Raw genomic sequence first — 27,959 nt, 5'->3', positions numbered from 1 at the left:
TATGTACATTAGCCAGACTGGATAGTCACTACGCAAGAGGATAAATGGACACAAGTCAGATATCAGGAATGGCAATATACAAAAACCTGTAGGAGAACACTTCAACCTCCCTGGCCACACAATAGCAGATGTAAAGGTAGCCATCTTACAGCAAAAAAAACTTCAGGACCAGACTCCAAAGAGAAACTGCTGAGCTCCAGTTCATTTGCAAATTTGACACCATCAGATCAGGATTAAACAAAGACTGTGAATGGCTATCCAACTACAGAAGCAGTTTCTCCTCCCTTGGTGTTCACACCTCAACTGCTAGCAGAGCACCTCACCCTCCCTGATTGAACTGACCTCGTTATCTCCATACTGATATATACCTGTCTCTGGAAATTTCCATTACTTGCATCTGATGAAGTGGGCATTCACCCACGAAAGCTTATGCTCCAATACTTCTCTTAGTCTTAAAGGTGCCACAGGACCCTCTGTTGCTTTTTACAGATTCAGACTAACACAGCTACCCCTCTGTTACTTGATGATGATGATGATGATTTTTAGAGCCAGAGAGGCAGGCAACATTAACGCTCCCTTTTGCAAAGAATAGCTGGGAAGGGATACTGAATTAGCCTCTTTTCTTCAGTCTGTAGGACACTGATGTTTTCCTGACTGCTGATCAAAAGCATTTTAAGAAGGGAGCATTGCAATTGTGGGTTAGAACAGCAGGGTTCCTGTGCTTGCTTTTTCAAGAGGCATTTTCATTTAAGCCCTTGTTTAAACAGTAATTAAAACATTAGACATGTGTTATTTATTTGTATAGCCATAGCACTTAGAGGCATCAGCTAGGTCGGGCCCCGTTGTGTCAGGGGCTGTACAAGCGTGTAGTAAATGATGCTTTAAGATATGTGCGGTGTAGAGGAGCTTTATTGTTTGTATCAAACTCTTTTCTATTATATTTCAGTCTTTCAGTTCTTGACTCGAGTGGCCTTTTTTCTCTCTTATTTTGCTAAAAGTCTGTTGATTGGTTTGAATGATCAAAGTAAGAAAAATCAATGCGTGTCCCTAGAACGCCCTTTTCAGGTGCGAGGCTGTGCTTTTGGGGGGGCTTGAATAATTCAAGCTGCTTGAAAAAGCTTTGGTCTTATCCTGGCCCTTACACTCTACTGGGCTGTCCACGTTAGGAAATGGGATTGTTAAACTGTGATAGCTAATGCATTTAAACTCCTAGTACAGACAGGGAAAATTGCAGTTTGTGCTATCTGGTTTTGGTGAATCCTAGAGGAAAGCAGAGGGTTAAACCTAAACCAGCTGACATGTTAAAAGCAATAATGACCCCCTGTCTAGGCTCAGATTTTAAAACACGTTAGCTGGCAGGTTTTTAATAAAATCACCTTTTTTACCTAGCCCACCGAGGGCAAGCGATTTGAAGAAATGTAGCTTAGAAAGAGTTTGAACTGTTACCCTCCCAAGATGTGTAGCTCCAGTTAGTGGCATGTTCTCTGTTTATTCAGCAGCTGCGTTTCTTCCGATGTCCGCGTATAGACTATACCTGGGAGACCATTCTAATGAACATTTACTGGAACATCACACTGGACATTTGAATGGCATGGGACGTCTGATTGGCAGGCTCGCTCTGCTGTTCATCCCCAGCAAAACAACATTGTGTTTGGGTTTTTTTTTTTAAAATAAAACTATAGGGAAATGTGACTTTGAGATTTTTAATACAAATGGATCTGGGATTTGAAAGTTTATTGTTCCCACAGCAACTGTAACTGCTCTTGTACTTTGTAGGGCTGTGTATGCTATTAAATTTATGCACCGTGTGCATATGGGTGGGGTAGCATGTAGGCTAGATATCCATATGGCACACACAGGAGGGCTGACTTTAGTGCTACTGTGGGAGCCCTAATTCTTAAATTCCTGCCCCAGTTCAGCAAACCGTCCCTATTAGGTAAAGCTTTTAAACATATGCTTAAGCCCGATTGACTGTAATGGAACTTGAGTACATGCTTTGCTGACTCAGGACTCAAAAGGGGACGTGGACATGTAGGTCAAACGTGCCCTATTTGTTGCTAGATTGCCTCTTATTGTGTTTCGTTGGGGTGTTTTCTTAGAGAGCGATATTGTCTAGTGCGCTGAGCTGCTGTTTATTTTAAACCAGCTTTCTCTCTTTCACTGACTCACTCTCTTTCACTGACTCACTCCAATGCCTCAGTTTTCCTATCTGCACAATGGGGATAACAATACTTACCCGCCAGGCGGTTCTAGTGTCTCTTTAGCTCATTGAGGATCTGTGCTATGCAAGGATTACTATCAGTATTTAACATGAGAGGCTAACGCTATCTACAATCCACTGAAGACCGCAAAAGCTGCATGCTGTCAGTGAATACACTGCCAGCCATTGTGGGCAAGGTATGTATCTTTCTGACATGCAAGCAGAGCTAACTCTTAAGATGTCCGCCCTGAAATCCTTTAGGTACCCAGCTGATCACTTCCCCTTACAGGTTTCAGTGGTAGCTGTGTTAGTCTGTATCAGCAAAAAAAAAACCAACAACTGAGGAGTCCTTGTGGCACCTTAGAGACTAACAGATTTATTTGAACATAAGCTTTCATGGGCTAGAACCCACTTCATCAGATGTATGAAGTGAAAAATACAGGAGCAGATATAAATACATGAAAGGATGGGGATTGCTTTACCAAGTGCGAGGTCAGTCTTACGAGATAAATCAATTAACAGCAGGATACCTGCCCACTCACATCTCCAACATCCCCCATAAAAATCCTGCCCCATTGGCTTGCCTCCTCCCCCACAAACAGCCATGATGAAAAGAAAGGCTTTAGTTTGGATTCTTCTCTGCCACTGACTCCCTGTGTGGCCGTGAACAAGTCACTTAACCTAAGAACATAAGCATGGCTGTACTGGGTCAGACCAATGTTCTGTCTAGCCCTGTATCTTGTCATCTGACAATGGCTGGTACCAGATGCTTCAGAGGGAATGATCAGAACAGGGCAACCTCTTGGCCTCAGTTTCTGCACTGACTTCAGTTTTCTCAGATTCTCTACTCTGGGGCTGATGACAATAACTTACCTTGCAGGGAGTAGGAGGTTTAATTGATGTTTGTAAATTCCTGGGAGCGCCTCAGCTGGAAGGTGCTACAGAAGGGCAGAGCGTTATTAACATTAGTGGCACAACACGCTTTTCAATGCTGTTCCATACTATTCAGCGATAATGTGGGTCGGCTGTAGTAGAGCTCCAGGTGTAATTTAAGAAGGTGACTGTAGGAGAAGGAATGCTAGGATGGGCCTTTCTCCTGACCTGATGGTTCCTCTAGGGTTTGAAGGTGCTTGTGTCATGTTGTATAGGGAAAAGTCCGAGGCCCAGGCAGGTGTAGAAACGACAGGATGCAAAGAAGGTCATGATACATGGGAGCATGTGTAAGAGAGAGAGCATTCTGCTGAGAGCAGTCTTATTTATCATCATTAGTGATCTGAAGGAAGGAGCTAACAGCACATTAATTAAGTTTTGCAGAAGAAATCACATTGGGAGGTGCTGCACAGAGGGAAGACGGAGCCATAATACAAAGGGATCTTGGGGAGGGGGCTAATGTGGGCAGGGATAATAGATGGATGTTTGCTCTGGAGAAATGTGAACTCCTACAGTATATCTGGGCAAAATAGTCTCTGACATACATGGCAGTTTTTCTCAAAGCTACCACTGGGTGCAGCTCCATCAGCAGCGCCAGTGTTGGGAGCATTGCTATGGTGGCTTACCCTGCTCCGAGCAGGGTTAGATGGTAGGGTGCTCGAGGCCAGCAGTCCTGTCATTGCTACCCCGGGTGGAGCTGCATTGGCGCTAGTGAAGAAAAATGCTGGTGTAAGCACAGCCTGAGGGAGGGGGAGATCTGAGAGGCAGCGACACTGAAGCAGGAGGTCTTAAGGATGAGAGCTGACAGTCAATCTCACATGACCTCGCTGTTGTTGTTACTAATTACAGTGACACCCAGGAGCTCCGGTCATGGCCAGGACCCCATTGTTCTAGGTGCTGTACAAAACACACACAAAAATACCGTCCCTGCCTCAGAGTGTTTACAATTGAAGACCAGAGACAGCAGATGGATACAGGACTAGAAGGAAACAATGAGACAGCATTGGTCCGCGGGATAGGCAGTGATCTCAGTACACCAGCGTTGCCTAGTCTTTCGCAGCCATCACGGTAAAGGAGAGTTTTTGAAGGAAGAGAACGAGTTGGTTTTGCAGTGTGGTGGTGTGTCCAAACAAGGATGTGTATACAGAAGTACCACACCACAGACCAGGGAGCTGATGGACCTTTTCTGTGGGCTTTGTTTACATAAAGTTTTGGTTGTGCTCTACCTCAAGCTAATTGGTTGCTAGTTAATTAACAGTGTTGTAGATGCTCCCAAATGTTGGCATCTGGTTGTGGTTTGCTCTAGGATTCAGCCTAGGATGAACTATGACAAGGAACAAAGGTTTCCTGGAGCAAACATTTATGGGGTGTGAACACTAGAATTTACAGCCACGCCAGCTAGCTCAGATTAGTCTGGCAAACCATTAGCTCAAGTTACATCGAGTCCAGACGCTCTAGTGCAGATGTAACGCACATGCACACAATGCAGCGCTTTGTTCTCCTTTTGTAGTGGCTGGGCCACAGATAGAAGTTAAGTCTGCGACAGTCCTAGCTAAGAGGGCTGGCACTTTTAGCTCAGGTAGGAAAGGCCTGGGTGTTAAGATCTAGAGGTGTGAAGTTCGATTCTTCTCTTGGTGTTGTCCAATTCCGGATTTAGGGTATGCCTTCACTAGGTTTGTAGAATGAGTGGGGAAAGTATGAGTCTACACTACAAAGTTTTGCCAGCCTATGTTGGCTCGGAGTGTGAAAAAAAATCCCCCTCCCGACCCCCTGGTCGACATAGCTATGAGGCCAAAAACCCAATGTCATCATAACTGTACCGACAAGAGCGCTGCTGTCAGCAGGCCTAGGGGAAGTGGTGTAGTTATGCCAGCAGAAAATCTCCTGTTGGTGTGCTCTGCGTCTGACTGTGCTAAGGGGCTATGCTGGCACACTGGCATTGGCTCTGTAGTGTAGACAAGCCCTGCCTTTCCACTGCAGCCCTCCAGCCAAGCATTGTCCACTTGTGCAAAGAAAATTCACATGCTCCTGTCCCAACAGTTCACTTCTCTGATAAAATGGCAACCAGAATTCATTGCCATTGAGACAATTTCTGGGGCAACCCTTACTCAGAGCCCGGGGCAGGGCTGAGAACCAAATGCCTTCAAGCCCAGGAGAAGGCAAGGCCTGGGTCCTGTATGAGTGGCCTGTGTCTATGACAATACCCAAGTTACAGTCTGGACTGATGGACAGCTGTGTCCCCTCAATTCCCCATCCTGGGGTGCCTTTTACACTGCTTCACTCTGAGAGTGCGGCTCCTGGTCTGTGCACACCCAGCCTGCAGCATGTAGATCACTCCCAGCTAAACTCTATGACTTGCTCTAGTTCCTGAATTACACTGCGACACCAGCAATCTCCCAGTCCCAGACTTTCCCCCAGATATGTGCATCTTATGCTGCCCGGCACCCTCCTGGACAATACAAGTTCTTCTAAAATCTGTCATTTATTACTAGAAAATGATATGCACCAATCTGGTTATCCCAAATGGAGTTTCTCTAACACTTCAGTCCAAACACAGTGGTTTATCTAAAACAACAAAACAGGTTTATTAACTACAGAAAGATACATTTGAAGTCGTCACAAGTAATGAGGCGCGTAAGTTAGAATTGGCTACAAGGAAATAAAAGGTAAAACACAACTAACACCTGACTTAACAAGCTAAGTGACTACAAAGCGAAGGTCTCTCTGAGTGCATGTTCCAGCAGTGTTACTGGCTAAACCTCTTTCAGTCGGGATCTCTCTCCCAGTCCAAAGCTGCTTCCTTTGTTCTTCAGGTGTGGATGATGCCGAGCCAGGGAGAGATGATGGGGTGTCTGCCCTCTCCTCTTACAGCCTGTTTTCTTGCACAAGACTCGTATCCAGCTGACATTCAGGAGACAAAGTCTGTGTGGCCCAGGGCCTTAAACTGCTTCTTTGTCAAAATGTAGATTTTTTTTTTTTTGCCCACACCCTCTCTCCTGGGGAAGAGTGACCACTTAATCGGGTGGTGGTTTATTTGATCTCATTGACTCCTGCCTGAAGCGTCGGCTAGCCTTTGCTCTCTGGGGAATTGTTTGTGACTGCCCTCCAGAACACGTCTCAGTAATATCATATGGTGGAATTTTATATCTTTAACAATGTTGCCACACATATTTTACCAGGACAATAATGATCAGAAAATAATGAATTTTCAGATGATACCTTACACAGTATGCTTTATACGCAGTTTAACATAGTCTTGTGAAAGGGGGGAACATAGGGGTACAGACGGTCATGGTGTCATATTTATACTTCTTAGGGTTGATCTAGACATGTTACGGGATATAGCAGTGGTCACCATGGTGTTTCTAACACTGGGTGTTAGCATTGGAGCACCTTGCTATTGGGAATCTGTCAGCTATCCCTGATAGGTATACACCCAAATGAATTGGTACCATTGAGGGTGCTAGACAGCTGCATTTTGTGCAGGTGACACATTTTACCCTTTCAAACGCTGGTTCCCCTTTCTGCCATACCCTCTCCCCATCTGGGTTCCCTATCTGCATGGCCCAGCGGCCATCCATGTCGCGGGAGAGGGGAAATATTTAACTGGCTCTAAATGGACACTTTTGGTTGCCATTAAGATGGCTGGGCAGTCCTCCCAGAGCTCCTGCTACATCTGGGTGGCTTCACTTTCCCCCCTTTCTTGGTACTAAGCAGTAGCTCTTGTGGAATGGGTTTACCTGTCCTTCCCCCCAACGTCCATGGTGACGCCCAACTGAGCCAATTCCCAAGCCACCTCTGTTCCAGGTAGACTTGGCTTATGCCCACAATCCCTAGAGCCCTGGAACAGGAGGAAAAGCGCTCACCTGCCCTCTCTGTGTGTTGGCAACTTGCAATTGCATTGCCTTCATCCTGATTCCCTTGTCCCTGGAGCCTGACTTGTGAGTACCATGACTGTACACATGTCCATGCTCACCCCAGGCCTCAGCATCCGGTACTGCCTTCATGAGGGCTTCGACCATTCCCTTGTGTTGGATGGGCCGAGGAAGCCTACTCAGAGCATCCTCTCGTCTCGGTGGTCCCATGCCCCATCGGGACTCGGCTGACTCTGGGGGCACGGAGCAGTGCGGGGAGAAGGACATTACGGGGGAGAATATGCATGTTCACAGCTCGGAGGATTAAAGGCCTGGGTTCTTATCACTGCCGAACAGAGTATTATAAATCCAGTCTTAGAATACCAAATCCCCTCGCGACTCGGCCATTGTTCGGGAATATTAAAAAGCCCTGAGACAGAAATAATCAGTTTCCAAATGACACATTGTCAAATAAAACATTTCTCATATTATCCATTCCTTCCCCTTTCTCTCTCCCGCTCCCTCAGTTGGATAATTTAACATGAAAAATAGATTAAAATGAGGCTGGCTTCAATGCCTCCTAAGTTTGAGGTTTTTTTCAGGAAGATCTCCCATCTGTGTGTGTGTTGTGTTTAAACCAGGAGCTGAGGTCAGGGACAGAAAAGAGAATGAGCTGCAAATGAGGAGCTGTCCTCGGTGCCCCAGTGTGCGATGGATTGCTTCCACCAAGCACTGGCAGAGCAGGGAAGGTCTGGGGAGGTGCACTGAGTCCTTCTGGGACCAGCAGCACAGCTGGGAGCAGCCCACGGGGGCTATCAATCTGTGTCGAACTGGGGAGAGCAGGGGGCGTGTGGCTCTGGCCAAGAGAAGTCTCGTGCGCAGCGATAGGGATGCAGTGCTGGCTCTGGGTAGTGGCGCCAGGGATGCTGTGGGTTTAGTATTCCTCGTGCGTGCTCCCCCAGCAGTCCGAGCACATTGGCCACGTTCCACTGCACATCTGTGCGTCGCTGCCTTCGGCTTATGGCCTGGCTGTGCTCGGGGAGGGATTAAAATGCCGCCTCCTTGCTGTTTTGCGTAGGGGGAGGATTTGCACATTTCTGTCCTTTCCCAGCCTGCTTGAGTTGGTTCAGGCCCCGCCATCCAACGTGCTGCTGCAGGGGCGCCCGAGGTCATGGGGGCCATCAGGGACTGGCTGGAGTGCTGGGGTCTGTCACAACTTTAACAGGAAACCTCTGTGCACCATTCTCCTACTTCCCTGCACGAAAACCCATCTGACCTGGCCCCCCACCTGTTCTCCCCCCTTCTCTCCTTGGCAGAGCAGTTTGGTGGGGTGAAGTAGTTGGAAGAGAAAGCTGCCCTTGGCCTTGAAGACAAGCCATTCGACCAAGTGGTTCGGCAGGGGATTCACTTGAACCAGCCCTGTAATCTTCAATGGCGTAGGATAACTCCAGGCCGGAGGAGGATATATCAGACTAATCGTGTCTGTGGCTCTGTGCAGTTTGTGATATCCCTGAAGCAGAAACATCTCAGTGGGCCCAATACAATAGACTGGCAATGTTCTTTGCCGTGGTTCAAGCGACTTCCCCAAACCTCATCTGACTGCAGCAGCCGTGGGTGGATGCTGTGTTAATCTGGTTTGCCAGCTGCAGGCCCTGGCAGCCAGAGTTGCTCCACTTTCACTGATGGTTCAGATCAATGTCACATTTGATCCCTCCAGACCTTTCCTTCCCTTCTCTGGCTCCAGTTGGCAACTGCTTTTCCAATGGTAGGAATGTCCATGGCTGTCCAGGGCTTTCCCCACCAGTGCTCAGACTTCCTTCTGGATCAGGGTGGGGAGAGGGAATGTCTGTGGAGGACTGTGCCAGCAGGGGACGGTTTGAATGGGGCGCAGAGCATCAGGGCTGTCCGGAAAACCAGAATTCCATCCTGTGAGACATCCCACCCCTGAATAGGTTAGAGCATGGTCTTGGGAGAACCAGGTTCAGATCCATGTGTGCCTGATTCAGTCTCCTGGGAAATCTCCACAGTCTCTTCCGTCCCAGGTGAGGGCCCTGCGCCAGGCTGTTGGCTATTCTGGGATGGGTGGGTCTCTGGTTTGCACCAGTAATTGCATCCTGAGTGGAAGAAACCTTCCCGGTGAACAGATACAGGGACGTGTCTGAGAAAAGCTTCATTTTCGAGGAGTTGACGTTTTCTGAGGGCGGTTTCACTGAAAAGCTCCTGACCCGCTCTAGTGAGTGTATGAGGGGGTATGTCCCCTTTCCCTGCCCGAGCGGTGGGGCATGTTAGGAGCAAGCGAGCAGCACACTCTTGGCTCTGAGTGTTAGGGTGGGAGGCAGCCTTTCTGAGCTGTGGGGGGACACTTCGGCTATTTGAATGCACTCAGATCGCTGGGGTGTCCAGCCCTGCTGTTGAGGAAACAGCCCAGGTCTGGTGCTGAATGGTGCAGAGCCCTCACTGACCCAAGGCAGCCTGAATGTCTCCATTCTAGCTTTCCAGCTGCCGCTTTCACTCAGGCAGCTTGATAGGTGGGTTCCAGTCTGGCTCTGCCTCTCCTCCTCAGCTAACAGCCATGAGGCCGTGTGCCTGTGCTGGAGGTGGGCAGACGGGATGATCTGCAGCAGGCCCGGCATTCAGACACCCGAACGCTGATACACAGCACTTGGGTAATGGAAAGCACCTGCTGGCAGATTGCGGTTTGGTGGAGGATCTCCTGATTGCAATCAGAGGCTAACACCCCAGAAGAGATTCGGGTTTGCCCGACTCTGCCTGCTCCTGCTGGGTTCTGAGGCCAGGGCTGGGTGGGTGAGGGTGTTGTCTTTTAAAAATTCCTTTGAGTCTCCCCCTCATCTGATGGAGCTCAGAGCTCTGCTTCCTCATTCCCCGTGAATCCAGCCTACCCACTTCCTCCCTCCTGTCCCATGAAACGGACTGACTGGACAGCGTGCACTCGTCTGCCGGCTGCTGCAGGAGAGTTGTGTGGTGCCTTAGGCAGCTCTGCAGTAAGGCCACTGGGTGTTCATAGGACGTGCTGTACCTCCTCGTGCGTCATGGCCACCATCTAGGCTGACCTCAGGGTTGAACTGGGAGACTCCAGAGCTAAAAGCTTGAGCGGCTACCCTGTGAGCGAACGGTCTGTAGTGGAGGGGGGAGGGGTTGTAAGAACTTGTATCCTCTGTACCTCAGCACAGAGAGGGACTTTTGAGACACCCACCGGTGAGTTACACATACTGAATGGGCACAGTGTCCCCAAGGGTTCCAGGCACTGTGGGGTGGGGATTGTACATCACCCTTCTGTCCTGGTGCTGCTGCATTGCCCTCCGTGGAGACCCTCGCTGCAGGGTCTCTGTGGCTGTGTGGTTGAGTGGATGAGGTTGTACAGCTGGGTGTGTAATAAATCAACAGGCGGAAACTCCTCCCCCACGAGAATGACTCTCCCAAGAGGGCATGACCTGCCTGGACGCCGAGCTCCAAGAAACATTATAATTCATATCACTCTCATGCCTCGGAGTCCCAGTGATGGACCAGGACCCCATTGTGCAAGGCGCTGTGCACATACAGAGGGGAACAGAAGATGGGTTCCCTCTTTTTTCAAGCTCTCTTGGGTACCCTGATCCTGAGCACTGAGGAAGAATCCTCACACAGTCTGTGGTCCTCCCCTCGTGTGCCCTTCTCCCAGTTACAGCTGCAGGAGTCTTTCCTGGCCACTAATGCGTTCTGTTTCCCGACAGACGCTGTCTGCTAAATTGGGAAAGTCGCGCTGAGCAAAGTCATTCCGCCTCCCTGAGCCCTTCTTCCTATTAGTGTCAATTACAGAACCAAATGAGAAAACAGATGAGGCTGGGGAGGGGATCCTAATGAGAACTGCCACATTGCGTTTCCACAGCAGATTGTGTTGGGCCAGGAAAGCTGTGGGCTCCTCAGAGGCTCCTCTCTTTATGGCAACCTTTCCTCGCCTCCTAATGCTGCTCCCTCGTGCTCCAGGCAACCAGCTGCTGGATTCATGACCAACTATACCACTGGAGAAGGAAAGGCCCAGGTGGTGCCCCCAGGACCTAACGACCAAGGACTGCTTTGCACTCTTCCCAGCCCTCTGCAACCAAACCCAACACTTCCTGAGACTTCCCCCAGGTCCCAGAACACCCCGGGCTCTGAGCAGACCTCTTGTACAGGGACGCTGGCTCCCTTACTCTTGCTAACTTAGAGGCAAAGAGGTTTTCCATTGTGTAGGGGTTAGGGGGGAAAAAGTAGGTGTGACTTGTGGAAATAGGCTGTGGATGGGTGCCCGTGCCTGAAGCCCGTCTACCACGTAGGCGCATGGGGGTGTGAGCAGCTTGTTTACCATACACAACACTGCAAGAGGACCCATCCACTATTCACAAGCGTGCTGGCTTTGTAGGTGTCTACCAGAAGTCACTAGGCGGATTTGTGAGTGCGAGACGGTTCTGTTGTGCATGAATAGGAGTTCACGGGGGTGGAGGGGTGATACTCATCACCCCACATGGCCGTGTGGGTTTTTGGGGTGCACAGGGACCCATTCACCACACTCGTGAGCTTGTAGGTGCAATTGTGAGATCCACCCACCACGCATGAATGGGCAGGGGGCATAGGGATGTGCTAGAAGACTGCTGTGCATGACCCTGTGGGTGTACGTGGTATCTCACCATCTGCATCATGTGCAATATTGTGTCTTCCTCGGCGGCTTTCTTTCGAAGTTGAGTGTGACTGCATTATGGTGGAACCGGCTCAGAATACGTGCAAAGATTGCACTATTGTGAAAGCAGGGAGTGAGTTTGCCAGATCCATCCAGCTGTCGTTGGCTGAGTGTCTGTCTCCCAAGCTAACTCATCTTGTGAATCACATTTTTTAGACACTCGCTTTTTATAGATTATCCTGTTTATGTGGCTCAGATCTCTCTGTACGCTCACAATGTTTTTACTGAATACAGATGAAATATTTATATGTTGGTTACACGGTTTGTAAAGTTTCTTGGATTTGGGCATTCATTTGCCAACATAAATTCCTCCCCTCCCCCAGCAGTTACATGTCATGCTGTAAAGCCCTGATTGTTCACGCCACTCCTGATTTACCTGCCCTGGGATATTTGTCTGCCACAGTACGAAACTGACTAGAAGCTGCAGGGGGTCTCAGAGCAGGTTGCAAACAGCAAACCCATTTCTCTTGCCTGCCTGCGTTAAGTGCCCACTTGAAAGACAGTCTGTATTTACCTCCAGAACAGGGGCAGCATGGACGGTGGCAGTGAAGACTTCTCCATTGCTGCCCAGCCTGGGTGCCTTGACTTGGAGAGACCACCTCTGAGGATGCACCTGCATTAAGAAGCACTTTTACCATTGTTCCCATCAGTGCATCTGCCGGGAGGATGCGTGCAATACTGCTTCAGAGGGGTAGCCTTGGGCTGAGGCGCTGGGCTGGGATGCAGTTGATCCAGGGTCAGCTCTTGCCTCTGCCACAGACTCCCTGCATGACTTACTCTATAAGTGCCTCAGTTTCCCATCTGCAGAATGGGGATAAAGCTTCCCTACCTGACTGGGGAGCGGGGAGGTAAGGATAAATTCAGTGATGGTGAGGTGTTCAATGTAAATAATAAATATAAACGTATAAATCCATCACAGAGATATATTTGATAAGATCGTTTTTGGCTTGGAGAGGGAAAGATCGGGCCCTGGAATTGTCCGAGAGGTTCCTGAAGAGCAGTGTTGGAAACCAGCAGGAGGAAAAGTGGTCCAATGGTGATGGCTGAGATCCAGATTCACTAAAAACAGCCGTGAGGGTCTAGGGCGCAGGCTTCAGTGCGGGCTGGATCTGCAAGTGTGTTCCTAGGTATAGTCCGTGCTGCTGCATCTTCAACTGCTATTTTTATCCATCTAACTAGGTTACAGCTAGTGCAGGTGCGTCCCTCTGAGCTGCAGTGTAGACGTACCCTATCCCGGACAGACAGGAAGTTATTGAAGTGGGTGGGCTCCATTAAACGCCGCTGTAACGGCACCTATGCAACCCCTCCAGTGTAGATGTGCTGCCCTGGTGCAAAGTGCTGGTAACCCCACTGGTGCGGCGCAGCGAGTCTGGGGGTTTGCAGTGGTGGAGCACTTTGCTTTGTCTCCATTCTGTTCTTATATAATCGCCCCGTTGGTACCAGGACGGAGTGGGAGCTATTGCAATACGAGTCACATTAGCTGGATCAGCCTCTAGCAGAACTGCCCTGGCCCCATGGAAATCGAATCCCATGCAGCTTGCTGTGCTGGCATCTTTTGGCTGAGACATTCTGACATCCCCTCTGCTCTGCTGAGGCTTCAGATCTTTCCCCCCACCCCCATTTTTGGGACTAAGGTGTTGGCCCATTGTCCTCGGCCAGAACCTTTCCTGCCCATGCAACATGCTGTGTGCTAGTTAGGTTTCCTGGCTGCTGCCTCCACCCCAGAGGTGGCTGCATTTCAGGAGCGGGCGAGGTGGTTTCTCTGACAACTGGCAGTTTGCAAAGTGCTTTGGAATCATCCAGGATGAAAGGGTGCTCCCGAAACAGGGGAGATGGTGATGCTGTCCTGGTCCCCTTCGGGGTCTGGAGGGAATGGAGCAATGCAGGCCCTGAGCTCCTGTTAATGTTTCTCCTTTGCTCTCCTGCAGGGTGGCCTGATCGCTCTGCTCCTGCTCCTGCTGGTGTTCACAGTGGCGCTGTATGCCCAGCGGCGATGGCACAAGCGCCGCCGGATCCCCCAGAAAAGTGCCAGCACTGAAGCCACCCACGAGATCCACTACATCCCCTCGGTGCTGCTGGGCCCGCAGGCCCGGGAGAGCTTCCGCAACTCACGCCTGCAGGCTCACAACTCCGTCATCGGCATGCCCATCCGCGAGACGCCCATCCTGGACGACTACGACTTTGAGGACGAGGATGAGGTCCCACAGCGGGCAGAGCCTGGCACGAGGGAGGACGAGTTTGGCAGCCAGGTGACGCGGACGCTGGAGAGCCTGGGCAGGGGCGGGGAGGAGAAGCCCGAATACGAGAAGAAAGGTTTGTCGCGTCCCTTCCTATTTACTCCCTTCCTACCGGCCAAACGGCTGGCTCCCAAATGTACCAGAGGGTCATTAGGAGGTGACGGACGAGCAAGGGGGCAGCTGATCTCGGTGGCGCTGGTTGGCAGCCATTGCATTCATGGCCTCTGCTTTCCTTTTGCTCAGTCGTGTGCATGGTCCAAGACACATTGGGCATTAGCCTTTGCATAGGGAACCTGGCCGCTCGCTCGCTCGTCTGCAGCTGGGCTGCAGGCACGTGCTTGATCAGTGCTTCAAAGTGGGGAAACTCCAGCCAGGGCCTCTGATTCTGTGAGGCGTTTTGTTTGCCATAGTGCAGCGATGTCTCCGTGCCGTATGTGCCACAGCGCAGCTTCTCGGTAGGAGCCAGTCCTGGGTCTCAGGCGTCGTCTCATTTAGCCCGTGTCTTGCTTTCATGGCAAACCATCCTTGCCAGGGATTTTCACGCTGGGGATTCTTTATAGTGTTAGCAGGGTGGGATGCGGAAAGAGAGAGTCTCATGCTTTAAAATAACACAGCCTAGCCTTTATGTAGAGCTCTTCATCTTCAAAACACTTCGCAAACACTGGTCCTCGCCCCTCTCCTAAAATAGGCACGTATCAACATTCCCCATTTCTCAGAAGGTGGGGGAAACTGAGGCACGGTTTGGTAACTTGTCCTAGGCTGCAGCGGGCGTTGGTGTCAGTGCCGCAGTTGGAACTCTGCAGCTCCTGACTCTCCGATGACCGGGCTGTGTGATTGCGTACACGTCCCTCAGCCAGCCTGGCAATCTCGCTTTGTTGGTCAGATGATGTAGCATTAAAGTGAAGTACTAGAGAAACCCATGTGCGTAGGAAGTTCGTGGCGTTATGGCTTCTCATACATTTTACTTTATTTTCTCCCCTGTTGAATCCTCTTTTAAAAATGAACAGTCTGAAACCTTCCATTTCCAACGAGCGTAAGAGTTTTCACCACTGCGTGCGCTGATGTGCAAACTTTTAGCTGTACGTCTGTGCCCGTCCAGCACAACTGGTGCTGGCAGTGTGGACAGGGATTGTAGGTCTTTACTGTCGTCAAGGCTTGTACAACATGACGGTAGACAACCCTGAATGCCTGAATCTCACCTACACTACAGCTTCTGCTTTGGCGGCCACTTAGACTGGGAGCTCTGGGGCAGGGATGACCTTTCTCTTCTGTGTTGGTACAGGGCCTAGCACAGGGGAGTGCTGGTCCATGAGTGGGGCTCGGAGGTGCTATTGCACCAAAAATAATAAATAGTAATAACTCTGGAGCTGCGCGGATGGCGGATTATGGCTGCAAGTGTGATGGTTGTAGACAGATCTGTTAGGATTGCAGCTTGACAGACGGACAGTAGCATCCCACCTCAATTGGGTGTTAGCAGAGATGCTTTAATTAGGCCAGGATGTATTCTGTAATTTCTAATGGGGGGGTGCAGTGAGGGAGGGGCGAATTTCATAATACATCTTTAAGGTCAGGCTTGACAAAGCCCTGGCTGGGATGATTTAGTTGGGGATTGGTTCTGCTTTGAGCAGGGGGTTGGACTAGATGACCTTCTGAGGTCCCTTCCAGCCCTGATCTTCTATGATTCTCTGAGTCTGCACTCCAAGGGAGGTGGACATCTGAGTGCTGGAGCAAGTCCCCTAAGCTGAGTCTTCCCAGAGCTGATCTGCACCTGGGTGTGGCCCTGGGTGTGTTAGAGGGGGTTTTAAGAGCCTGGCATGGCAAGACAGGTTACAGGGGGCCCAGGCTGGCAGAACCAGGTAGACTCAGTGGTATCTCAGTGCATCAGGTGGCTTCCCAAGGGGTCCAACCCGTCACACTGACGTCCACAGCTGTTCTGATCTCTTGTGGGGGAAGTGCCGAGAGAACTACGCACAGGCAAGTATCTCTGTTGAGGTTGATGATTCTAGTGGCACGTAGCTACCGTGGGAGGTCAAAAGAGGGCCAGCGTGAGGCGGTCTCTCGGGGGCTGTAACTCAGAACGATCCCACCAACAGCACTGCAGACGAGAGCTGCCCCCCTGGAATCTAGGGTGACCAGATATCTCAATTTTATAGGGTCAGTCCTGATTTTTTGGGCTTTTTCTTATATAGGTACCTATTACCCCCCCCCCCCACCTCCTGTCCTGATTTTTCACACTTGCTATCTGGTCATCCTACTTGAATTTGACCCAGAATTCAATGGGGAGCTAGACCAGAGAATGGGACGCTGGGGTAATATATTCTCATCAGCCTGTGTTGTAGCTCTTTTAAGGTGGCTAGTTTTGTCCAGAACGTAGGGACAGAGAGGTACAGTAACCAAGCCTGACGGTCACCCGTGTGTGGATTGCTGTGTCTGAATCGCACAGTCTTTTCGCCTTCCATCAATTAAAAAAAGGGCCTTTTTGGCAGTCGGAGCCGGCTATTGGGGGTATCCAGAAGCAGGGAGGGGTCCAGGTGAGCCAAGGATTCAGCACAGCCGTAGTGATCTCTGGGCAGGCTTTGCCGGTGCAGGTTGAGGATACAGATGGGACAAGTTATCTTCTATTAAGTTCTGTGACTACTCCCTGGGGCGAGGATGAGAGAGAGAATGAACCATGCGTGACAGATGTTAGTGATGTCACTTAATGCACCATGGGAAGGTGCTCAGATGCTACAACCATCCGGGAGGTGTAAAATCTATATAGAATAGAACAGACTGATTCTTTAGTTCTGCTCTTAACCTAAGATAAAACACACTCTGCCAGACCATGGTTTGGAGGAATTGAACTTGGGGAGACAATCCAGCTTGGCTGCTTTGGTCCTGCATGCCCCCTGTTAGGTGTGGGCTTTCGAGGCAGTTATTTGGATGAAGAATTGGGGGATTTGTTTCTCCCGCACAGGAGGGAAAGCGCTTTGCCCAGAGTGCTGTGGCTAATGCACATTTGATTGCCTGCGTTTTTAAAGCCTGTCTCTCCGAAACAGTAACGCCCACCTCTGCTTATCGAAATGTCATTATACAACATTTAATATCGTTAACCTGCAGCACACAGTAAAATGCATCCAAATAAAAGCAAAGTGCATTTGTTTTACCTGCTAGCAATATTTATTGCAGGAGTAGATCGGAATGCTGCACAAGTCCCCCTCTCAAGGGGAGTGGGAATAGCTTTTTCCTTTCCTAGAGCCCTCGTTCTCGAAGATAGCAGACTTCGATTGAGCACAGAAATGCTTGCAAACTCCATTCAAGCATGAGGTCGCTTTTAATACTCTAGGAAGCTCAATTTGCAAACAAGAGCCTTTAAGGTGGCAATGCCTGGGAGTCAAGACTCCGGGGTTCTAGTTCTGTTGCTGACTTACCCTATGGCTGTGGGCAAAATCACTGAGGGCCTGATGGTCAGAGATGCTGAGTCATCAAAGTCAAGCAGAGATGTGGGTGCTCAGAGCTTTGGAAATCAGGGCCCTGGAGTCCCGGGCATGGGGCCGGGAGCTGAGTCCTGGGGCTGGCAGCCGGGACTCTGGTGCAGGGCCGGGAGCCGAGTCCTGGGGCCGGCAGCTGGGCCCCCGGGTGCAGGGCCAACAGCTGGGATGCCAGGTCAGCAGCCAGGCGTGGGACCAGCAGCTGGGACCCTGCTGCAGAACCCCCAACTTCCTACTTCCTGTGCCTATGCTGTTGTGCTCCAATGAGCATGTAGATACCCCAGTGGCCATTTAGAGCACCTGAGCAGGCCATTTCAGCTCCCTCCATTGAATGCACATGCCAGATATCGGGCCTACAATGTTATCAAAAGGCTTCCCCAGTCCTTCCCTTTGTGACAGAATCTTCGTGTGCCATGCCTGCATTTGCATTTTTATTCTTTAACATTCTCTTCTTTGTTTTGCTTTTTTATACATTATTTAGGGTTGTATGGGTTGGGCGAGACAGAAATAACTGAATTTTCAATAGTCTTCAGAGCAGAACAGTAAACAAGATTTAGGGCAGAATATTAAACTCCACGAGGGTTTCAGGAATTGGTGATAAAATATGTTTTACGTTGGCTGGTAAATTTCCCTTCTGTATGGCTTCTAATAGCCCATCTGCGTTGCCAAAGATGCCTGTCTATTAGCCTTGTATTGTGTAAGCAAATGTTACCGACCGTTCAGTTTAAATTAATAATTTTTTTTTGTTTCAATTACCCGTCTCCATACCTTACTCCATGAAGTGGCCTTAGGCTATAAGAGCGGAGCTGAGGGGAAGCTAAAACTAAAAGGGGTAGGGGGAACCCCACTCAGAAATTACGTTGCTTTCCAAGTACTTTAACCAGAGGTATCTGTGGATTTGGATTGCTCCTGTGATCGAGCTACTGTGAAAATGACCTTGCCTAAGACAAGGCAACTGAGGGCAAACCTGGGCAGATATTCAGAGCGATGTGTAGATACAGCCTTGTCTTTCCCATTTGGCCTTCCTGAACCACATGGCTCCATCCTCGGCTGTCACTTTGAAATCGAGTGCCCCAGCGCTCTGTTGTCAGGATATCGCTGGAGCAGCCCTATCTTGTGCTCTTGGCTCTCCTCAAACTCCCACTGATGTAATGGGGCTTTCGACCTCTCAGGTGCAGTAAGATTTGGCCCATGATCCGTGTAATTTAGTTTAGTCCCATTAACTAAAGTGGGAGTGGCAGGCGCTCAGCTCCTCTGACAACCAGGCCAAGAAATGCCCTTAGCAGGAGATATTTCATATCAAAGTATATGTGCTACTTTCCTTTTACAGCCACTCTAGACTCATGCCAGTAAGAGGTTTAGCTCGCCTGCCCCCACTGCTACATTCATCTGTTCTTTACTAAACAACAGCCTGTATTTGCCAGGCACTCCTGGTCTGAACCAAAACGCCTGGCACCTGGATTGCCAAGGAAAATCTTGGTGCATTAGGCCCAGATCCCCAGAATTATTTAGGCACCTAACTCCCACTGATTTCATGGATCTAGGCCAGGGTGGGCAAACTTTTTGGCCCGAGGGCCACATCTGGGTATGGAAATTGTATGGTGGGCCATGAATGTTCATGCAATTGGGGGTTGGGGTGCAGGAGGGGGTGAGGGCTCTGGCTCAGGGTGCGGGGGCTGGGGATAAGGGGTTGGGGGTGCAGGAAGGTGCTCTGGGCTGGGACCAAGGAGTTCAGAGGGCGGGAGGGGGATCAGGGCTGGGGCAGGGGGTTGAGGCACGGGAGGGGGTCAGGGGTACAGGCGCTTACCTCAAGCAGCTTCCAGAAGCAGCGGTGTCCCCCCTCCAGCTCCTATGCGGAGGCGCGGCCAGGCAGCTCTGCGTGCTGCCCTGTCGGCAGGTGCCGCCCCTGCAGCTCCCATTGGCCACGGTTCTCGGCCACTGGGAACTGAAGGGGCTGCACTTGGGGTGGGGGCAGCGTGTGGAACCCCCTGTCTGCCCCTACACGTAGGAGCCGGAGTGGGGACGTGCTGCTGCTTCCAGGAGCCACACGGAGCGGGGCAAGCCCACGACCCCACTCCCCGACGGGTGCTTGAGGGCTGGATTAAAAGGTCTGGAGGGCCGGATGCAGCCCTCGGGCCGTAGTTTGTCCACTCCGGTCCAGGCCTTAGGGTATAAAACCAGCTGCCTTTTCCCCGTTCTGCCTTTCCTGCATCACCTCTCTACCCATCAGCCCGGTCCCCAACCCACCTTGTAGCAGGCAGTCAGGTCTCGGGAGGCACCACTAGGCTTGAGTGATGCTATCCCAGCTTTCCAGTGGGTAGTTTAGCATCCAAGGAAGATGGCACTCGGAGTTCCCGCAATGCAGCTTTTTAACAATGTATCTGCCGGGACTTGTCCCCAGGCTGCAAACGGTGACATGACTAAAGCTGCCCCAAATTACTCTTCTGAGCGTCAGTCCCGAGCAGTAAAAGCCATGGTGGAGGGTGACTCAGATGAAGCTCAGGAGTTTGCTATTCCCCTTACTTTCTCACCCGTGGCCTGGCACTTGACAGGTGTTGTGTGCAGTCAGCGCCAAATGATTGATTGGGAGAGAAGGGGTTTGACGAATGCTGGGCGCCCAGGAGCTCAGACCCATGGGTGTGCTGCCTTCAACCTGGCAGGGCCTTGTGGCAGCGCAGTGATGGAAGCGCCCCTGTCGTTAGGCATCCAGGCACACCACACCAGGCAGCCACCAGCTGTTAGGATCAATGGCACTTTCCTGGAGGAGAAGCATTTCCCCCCCCCCTGCTTTGTGTTCATTTGATTAGGGAGGGGGGTCGTGTTTGCCCATCTCGAGGAAGATTCTGGCTGCATGCAACATCCAGCCCGATGGAGAAACCTCTGCCAGGCTTGGGATATTATTTAGAAGAAATGCCTATTTCACAAACCGTAGGTGGGCTGAGCGGAGGGAGCCGTAGGGCCAAGTTCCCCATAGAATGCTTTGCTGGCGCATTGCAGCTAAGCAAGCAGGAAACCAGCCCCCACTGGTGCTACCTGAACTGCTGAAGTTGGAACCTGGTGCAAACCAACGCCGGCGCGATGCATGGAATGACAGTTGGCAGCAAGCACATCTGAGTGATAAAGTTAATGAAATTACAGGTTCTGACCTGATATAGGGCTCTGCTGTGGATAGATAAACAGCAGGGCAAAGATGAGATGTTTATTTTTCCCAGGCAGCAGACTTTAATCTGGACACATCATACACTTCTATTAACATGATAAGTAGTATGCAACCTCATTTTTTATTAAAAAAAAAAAAAAATGCCCCACAGCCCCACTGCAAACCTAAAGCAAACTAAATTAGAGCTGCAGTAGGAGTAGAACTGACCTGGTGACACGGCAGAGAACCCAGATGAATTTAGACAGAAGAAAATCCTGCATATGCTGCTCATGGGAGAGAAATATGAACAGGGTTTATTTTTTTAAAGCAGAGTATCCGTTGGGAGATTTCATTAGCCAAGTAGGTCGTTTTTGGATAATGAAGTGCGTTGGCGGGATGGGATGTGGGACTCGGGGGAAACTGTGTGTTGGTGGGATGGGGTCTTTTCTGCATTCATCAGGGTAGCCGGTTGGGATCATTACCTCTGTACTTGGCATTGTAAGTTTCGGAGGTGTGGCATGACTGCAATCTTTGGGTTCTGTGCTTTCTTTAGGGGTTTGGTGTGACGAGGCCGTGGTGCATTTTGAGCAGTAGGCATTTTTATACCCCTCCAAATTCGAATCTTTTTCAAATTGTGCTTGTGGCATTGGGTTTCTTCCCCACTCACTCCACCTCTTGGTCAGCGGCATATTATCATCTAGGCCAACAAGGCCTAGGGCGGCAAATTTATACAGTAATAGCAGCATTTTTGTAATTGCGGCATCAGTGATGCCGTGATTCTACCAATCAAAGCGTGTATTGAAACCACCAATGTCGTCGCGATGCCATTTAATAAACATACTCGCGAGAATCCTAAACGTTAATAAAAAACTAAAACAAGTTCATATGGGGCTGGGGGCGGCAATTATTTCAGGGCCTAGGGGCGGCAAAATCGTTAATCCACCACTGGTCTTGGTCTTCCAATTCCTTTCCTTTGCCAGCTCTCTGTGACCAGTCTCCATCCTGAACTGTAACTCATCTGTCCAAGTAGAGGAGGTGCCAATACTGCTTGTGATATCTGCACTTTCTGCCCTCTTGTATCTCCTCTAACATGATGGCCAGAAGCACTCTTCCAATGGGAATTCCTAATTTAGTTGTTGTTCGCTTTTAATACCTTTATCTCTTATCTCTACCAATAGCATCCACTCCTACAACAGCATGAGCATTCTATTTCTTTGTTGCTGTTACATTGTCTAGCCAGGTGATAACCAACAAATGTTTCTGCTCTTAGTGTGACTGGAAGAGATTTGTAGCAAAGGGTTTTGAGTCCAATCCGTCACTGGGAGCAGGATCGGACCCTACGCTGTGGCAGAGAAGCTGCATCAGTTACCAAGGTATGGGGGGAAAAGTGAGTTTGATTTAACGTTAAATGTGAACTGTAAAGCAAAAGTGAGAATGGAGTGAGCCACAAGTTTCTGGGCCAAACCCCGTCTGAAGAAGGCTGGGTCTGGGGGGCAATCGGCACAGAAATAAGATATTAACTAACTTTGAAAACGTCCTCTGTGAAATCTCCTTGGTACTTGCTGGTTCACTGAAGAGATCCCAGAATGCAACGTCACCAGTGCTCAGATATTATGGTGATGGGCTCTGCATAAAAACCTAACCAGGATGGAACAGAAGAATGAAAACATGTCAGGATTGTCACTGTAACCTGCCAACTGTTTCCTACTCAGCGCTGGCAGAGGTGCTCTTTGCAGTCCTGGATTCTTCACCTCTCCAACATGAGAAGCCAGTGGTTCAGAAAGGAGTGAAGTCTTTGCCTGAACAGGTTCTTCCAAGGACCGAGGGAGCCAGAGTTGCTGCATGATCAATATTCAGGTGAAATTAACGGGTGTTTAGGAATAGCAGCCCGGAGAGCAAAAAACAGTCATCTTCTGTTTTTTCAGTAGCAGCCAAACATCTTGGCTCGTGTCTCCAGTAATTTTCAGGCCTGCCTTCCTGCCCACTTCACGGGCTCCAGAATGTCTGTATTGCCTGCAAGCCCAAAGCACAGAGATGAGTTATTAGCAGAGCTCCAGGTGATTGATGCAGTAAGTGTATCAGGACTGTCATCTTGCACTGACAGCAGGGGTCTGGAACTTAGCTGTTCTGGGTCTGGGTTTGCTTCTGACCCACTGTTGCGCCTTGAAACATCTGTGTTTACTTAGCTCCCTTGTGGAGGGGAGATGACGCTTGTCTCCCTGCAGCCAGCGGTGCTGTGTGGCTTAACTGTTTGTAAAGTAGGTGGCGTTTCTACTCAGGGAAGGGAAGTAACATGTGGCACAGGGCAGCAGGGTTGGGTCAGTGATTAATGCTGGGCTGGAAGGTGGGGAATTTGGGTTCAAGTCTCTGCTCTGCTACAGATTTCCTGTGTGACCTTGGGCAAATCACTGAGTCTCTCTGGGCCTCAGTTTCTCATCTGTGCAATGGGGATAACAGCACTGCCTGCCTTCCAGGGGTGTTGTGAGGAGGAATACACTAACAGCTGTGATGTGATCAGATACTAGGGGAAGGGGCCCATATAAAGTAGATAAGCAAAAGCTTCTTGTATGCACCTGTGAACAAAAATGTAAGAGGCTAATACTCAGACTTAGCTCTTTTCATCAGCAGATCTCAAAGCGCTTTACAAAGGAGGTCAGTATCATTATCCCCATTTTACAGATGAGGAAACTGAGGTACAGAGGGGAAGTGACTTGCCCTAGGTCAATGGCCAAGCTGAGACTAGAACCCAGGTTTCCAGAATCCAACTCCAGTGCACAATCCACTAGTCTGTATGTTGTGGTGCTAAAATGCACTCTCAAGGGTGCAATGGGGCATGATCCTAGCCGTATGCAGAATTCACTGGCAGGCGAACAACTCGGGAGCTCTGCAGAGAGAGGCTAGGGAGCTGTGGGGTAGGAACAGGTTTTCTCTGAGTGCAGCCTGGTCCTGGCTCGGTCTCTCTGCTGATTGCAAGAGTGTAGAAATGAATCGTAATGGAGAGGTAGGGGGGCAAAATATTAATCAGAGGCATTTTGATCCTAAAAAGAACAAAAAAAAATGCTGGTTCCAATATTTGCTTGGCTTCATGGGTACATGCTAAGAGGGAGCAGAGCATCAGTTTGGTATCTGCTGTATCTTGGGACTCCACCCTACTCTAGCAGTTACCAAAAAGGCCCATGACCCAATTTATATTTGATCCAGTCCCTGCAAACGTCTCCTGTATTTTATAAACACTGTTTAAAGACACAGTCAAAATGCCCCCACGGATGGGGATTAGAATATTCTAAGTAGGTCTTTGATTCCTGCTTAAAACATCCCATTGCAAATTTCAACCTAGAAAAAAAAAATGGCTTCTGCGAGATGAGAACTAGGCCCAGTTCATCAAAGCATTAAAGCTTGTGCTTAGCTCCATCTCTATTCAGCAAAGCACCTGTGTGCTTCACCCAGATGAGTGGGAGTTAAGCCTGGGCTGAAGTGCTTTTCTGAATAGGGATGTTTTGTTCAATCAGGGGTATTAATTGCAGGGGTTATAATGGTTGTGGTGTCAGGCCCTTTGTTGCTTGAACTGAATATTGGGGCGGTTTGTTTGTTTTTTGGGGGAGGTGGTTTTTTGTTTTAACTTGCTGAAGAGAACTTCCGCTTTCCAAATCCCTCCACTTGGTCCTCATTAATACATCGGTTGCCTCTCTGGCTGGAATAGACAGCCCCTGTGCTGGGCTTTTGGGTTTCTTCTGATCAGCCCTTTAGTGAACTCGATTGCATCGGTCTCCAGTTTGGGTCACCCTGGGGATTTGGGGCGCGGCTTATGTTTTATTCCGGAGGGAGGGTTGAGTTCATCAAGCAAAACAAATGGAATTGGGTGGAACGAGGCTTTTTTTTGCCCCCTTAACAAGCCAAGCAGGAGGAGCGGCGTCTCGGTAGGCATGCAGCGAGGAGGCAGGGGGAAGCCTTGGGGATCCTGCGGGCTAGTAGTGCTGCAGCGTGGCATTGGCTTCTTCTCCCGGTGATCCGTTCATCACAGGGGAACGGGTGCAGGCTGCCGGGAGAGCGAGGAGGGGAGAAGAAGGTGGATTGCTGCTGATCACTTGGAGGTCACAGAAGGGTAAAGGACCATTGTAATGTGTTCCCCTTCTAGGCAGAACAGCTAGCAAACATCGCTTCGTGAGCAGCAATTCAGGCTTCCTTTGCTTGATCAGTTTAAAGGGAACGTTCTGCCCCCTCCCTCCACCCCAATACCTTAACAGGACCTACAACAACTGTGGGTACATTGGCTGTGTTTTTTGAGTTTGGTAGGTGAGCTCCTGGGACGGAGGCATTGGCTATTTCCATTAGCAGTGGGCACAGCTATTCTCTGTTGGCTTTTACCAGCCAGGAGGACCATGGCTCTGTTTCACTAGTCAGCAATATATATTTTTCAGGGTTTCTTGAGTGTCAGCATAATGGCATTCTTACAAAGGGTTGCATTGGCTTAACTGTATCAATTAAAAATACCAGACCTTTCCCTGGTGTAGTAACAAGCATGTAGACCAGGCCTAAGCCTGGTTCAAACAGATATGAGTGTCCACACACAAAGATGCACTGGTTGAGCAAAACTGGTATAAAATTCCACCTTCAGTTCTATTAGGAAGCTTTGGGAGTAGGCTGAAGAGACATCAGACTGGTTTCTAAAGTGCATGCAGCTTCCTATGAGGTGTGAGCAGTAAAGCGAGGTGAAAACGTCCTTACAAAACTCCTCAGCCCCGGAGTCTCTCTTGATTTCAGGTCTTGTAACGAATTAAAAAACTCCAAGAGCCCTGGGAAGGCTGGAAGTTTTTTGTGCCAGGGACTGTTACTGACCTGACCTAGACCTGATTGTGCCTGTAATTGCTACCGCAGGGTAAATGATTCCAAGCAACTGCTTTGCGAGCCAGGCGGACCGAGGCTGGTCTGGTTTCACTGTGGCACGGGGGGTATGTCCCCCTTCCAGTGGGCGGAGTGACGCCCAGCTCGAGGAGACATACCTGCTAGAGCTGGCATGCTAAAAGTAGAGTGTAGCCGCGGTGGGACAGGAGCTGGGAGGGGCTAGCCGAGCTGAGTATGTATGAGACGCTCGGATTGTACTCGGTGTGGTTTGCTCCTCACGCCGCTGCAGCTAGCGCACCAGCTCGCTCAGAGCTAGTGCGGGTACATCTCCCCGGGCTGGGATTCGAAGTGCAGGCGTCCCCTAAACGCCAGTCGCGAGGTCTCATTCATTGAGTCTGAAGAGAAGGTTCCGTGTATAAACTGAAGCGGCGTAACCTTCTTGCCAATGGAATCAGCAGCTCGTTTAACTCGGGGTCTGTGATGGTGGTGGGGGGGTCATGTCAGACCCTGGCTGCTGGTTGGGAGGCCGTGGTGGTTTCGTGTGAGATAACAATGAATTCCCTTGGTGTCTGAAATGCTTTTCATCCAAGCCAAATCAGAACTACATGGATGATAAGCTGTGAAATGTTGGCTATCCAAAGAAAACAAGCCGTCAGGAACTATATAAATATAAATCCCAGGCTGGCATTGTTTATCGCTTTGTACATAACTATGAATGTTTGATAAAGCATTTACATTATTTATGGCCCCGTCGCTGCTGCTAGCTAGGTCGTAGGTGGAGTGTTGACCAGGATTGGCGTAGAGATGTTCTTTCCCTGACGCAAAGAAAGGCAGCTGTTTATTCCCACAGGGTATTTTCTGTCCCCCTTTGGATACATCTACATTACATTTGGGAGCAAGCCCAGAAACTTATATTGCAGGGGTTCATGCTAGGATGCTAAAAATAGCTATGTAGATGTTGTGCCTTAGGGTGGAGTTCAGGCACTTCTGCCTGGGGGGTGAGCAAGGATGGGTCCTTTTCACTCTCTAAGTGCTTCTCTTAGGGGGTCAAGTTGCCAGGAACTCAAACCCTGCCCCCCCCCCCTTCCCCCCCCCCGTGGTCTGCCCCTGGCTTCAGAAGCAGTCTTGTGAGCATCCTTTCTTAGGGGGAAAGTTATGGTGAAGGGAGTGGCCATGCCAATTCCAGCAGTATCTGCTTTGCTCCCTTTCCTTCTCCTCCTCCTCCTGTCAGTCACATTTCACTTGGGTGTAGGACTGGTTCTGCGCCCGTCTTGTCAGTTAACTCGTAAGGATGATGGATCGTGGACAAGCGCCTGCGTTGATGATGTTAGATCTATCGGCAGCTTTTGATAGCATTTATCCTGAGGCAGCGACCTACGTGAAGGACCTGTGAGGGCGGAGAGCATTGCTAAAACTTGACTCCATTCACCAGGGCAGCGACTCATCCTTATAGGGTGTCACAGGGTTCAAGTCTGATGCCCCTCTTGCTCTGTGTATTAGGTTGTAAGGCATTGCGAGATGCAGTGTGGCTGATGCTGCTTAGATCTGGCTTCTTCTGGTAAACCTGGAGACAGTGGCTTCCTTCCTCTCACAGCCTGAGAAAGAGACCTGGGTGAAAGTTAGATCAGCATAGCTGTGTCCACCCTGAGAGGTTCAGCTATGGCCCAGTGTAGACTGCGTTAGCTACTGCCTCTTGGGTGGTGGATTAATTACAGCAATGGGAGAACATAGCCTGGGTCTGGTTGCTCGACCCAGCTGTTTGCAAGCAGGGGGAAGCCGCTTGAGGAATTCCCAGGGACTGTAACATCACTGTGAGTGTGTGTAACCACAACCTGTCAAGGTCGTGTCCGATCTTGGCTTCTTCTGGGTTCCCAGGCTGTAGTGGTAGGCAGAAATGCTTTCACTGGCCAGGAGACAGTGCTTCCTGCTGAGATGGGGTCCTCGCCAGGGCAGTCTCGAGCATGGAAGTGACAGAGCTGCCATCCTGTAACATATCTTTACAGTCAGCTCACCTGACAAACCACTCTGATGCTTCAGTTAGTACAGAATAGATCTCCCTGCTTTTCCACGTACAACAGACAAGGGATGAGAATGCATTACTCCTGCTCCACATGTTCTTACAACCACTTGCCCACTGCATCTGATAAACTTAGAAATACAAACACTTATTGTTCCATCTTCCTGCCAATACAGGATTGTTCCCCGTTGTATGTTTACTCGTGTTTCCCCAGTGGGGTTTTAAACATACAGAACAATTTGGCTTCTGTTACTTCCTATGGGAGAGTGTTCTTCCACTGTGGGAACTGAATAGATCTCAACATCAAGGGAAGATTTCTCCTGACAGTCAGCCTCTCTTTTCCATGCTTTAATATTGAAGGTACTTGCCAACTTGCACTCTAGGAGGAATATGATCTCCAGACCTATCCAAAGCAAGAATCCCACCTCTGAATACGCAAGTCATCTCTCCTTAAGTCACCAAGTCACCTATTTCCTGTACCTAAACCTTCCTTCCACATGGTGCCCCACGTACACTGTTGAGATGGAAGCTCTTTGTCTGATTGTTAATTGCTTTT

General features: G+C 49.8%; 1 protein-coding gene across 3 annotated transcripts in view; it reads left to right on the top strand.

The window, feature by feature from the left end:
* ASTN2 (astrotactin 2) overlaps window positions 1-27,959 on the top strand; it is a 542,812-nt gene that overhangs the window by 53,114 nt on the left and 461,739 nt on the right. For all 3 annotated transcript variants that reach the window (XM_034793415.1, XM_034793417.1, XM_034793416.1), the window contains exon 2: window positions 13,627-14,011. In XM_034793415.1, the coding sequence (XP_034649306.1) occupies window positions 13,627-14,011 (385 nt within the window). The remainder of the gene's footprint in view (window positions 1-13,626; window positions 14,012-27,959) is intronic.

Source organism: Trachemys scripta, chromosome 17 (assembly GCF_013100865.1).
Source record: "Trachemys scripta elegans isolate TJP31775 chromosome 17, CAS_Tse_1.0, whole genome shotgun sequence".
NCBI classification, from domain to species: Eukaryota; Metazoa; Chordata; order Testudines; family Emydidae; genus Trachemys; species Trachemys scripta.
This window is presented reverse-complemented; position numbering and strand designations above follow the sequence as displayed.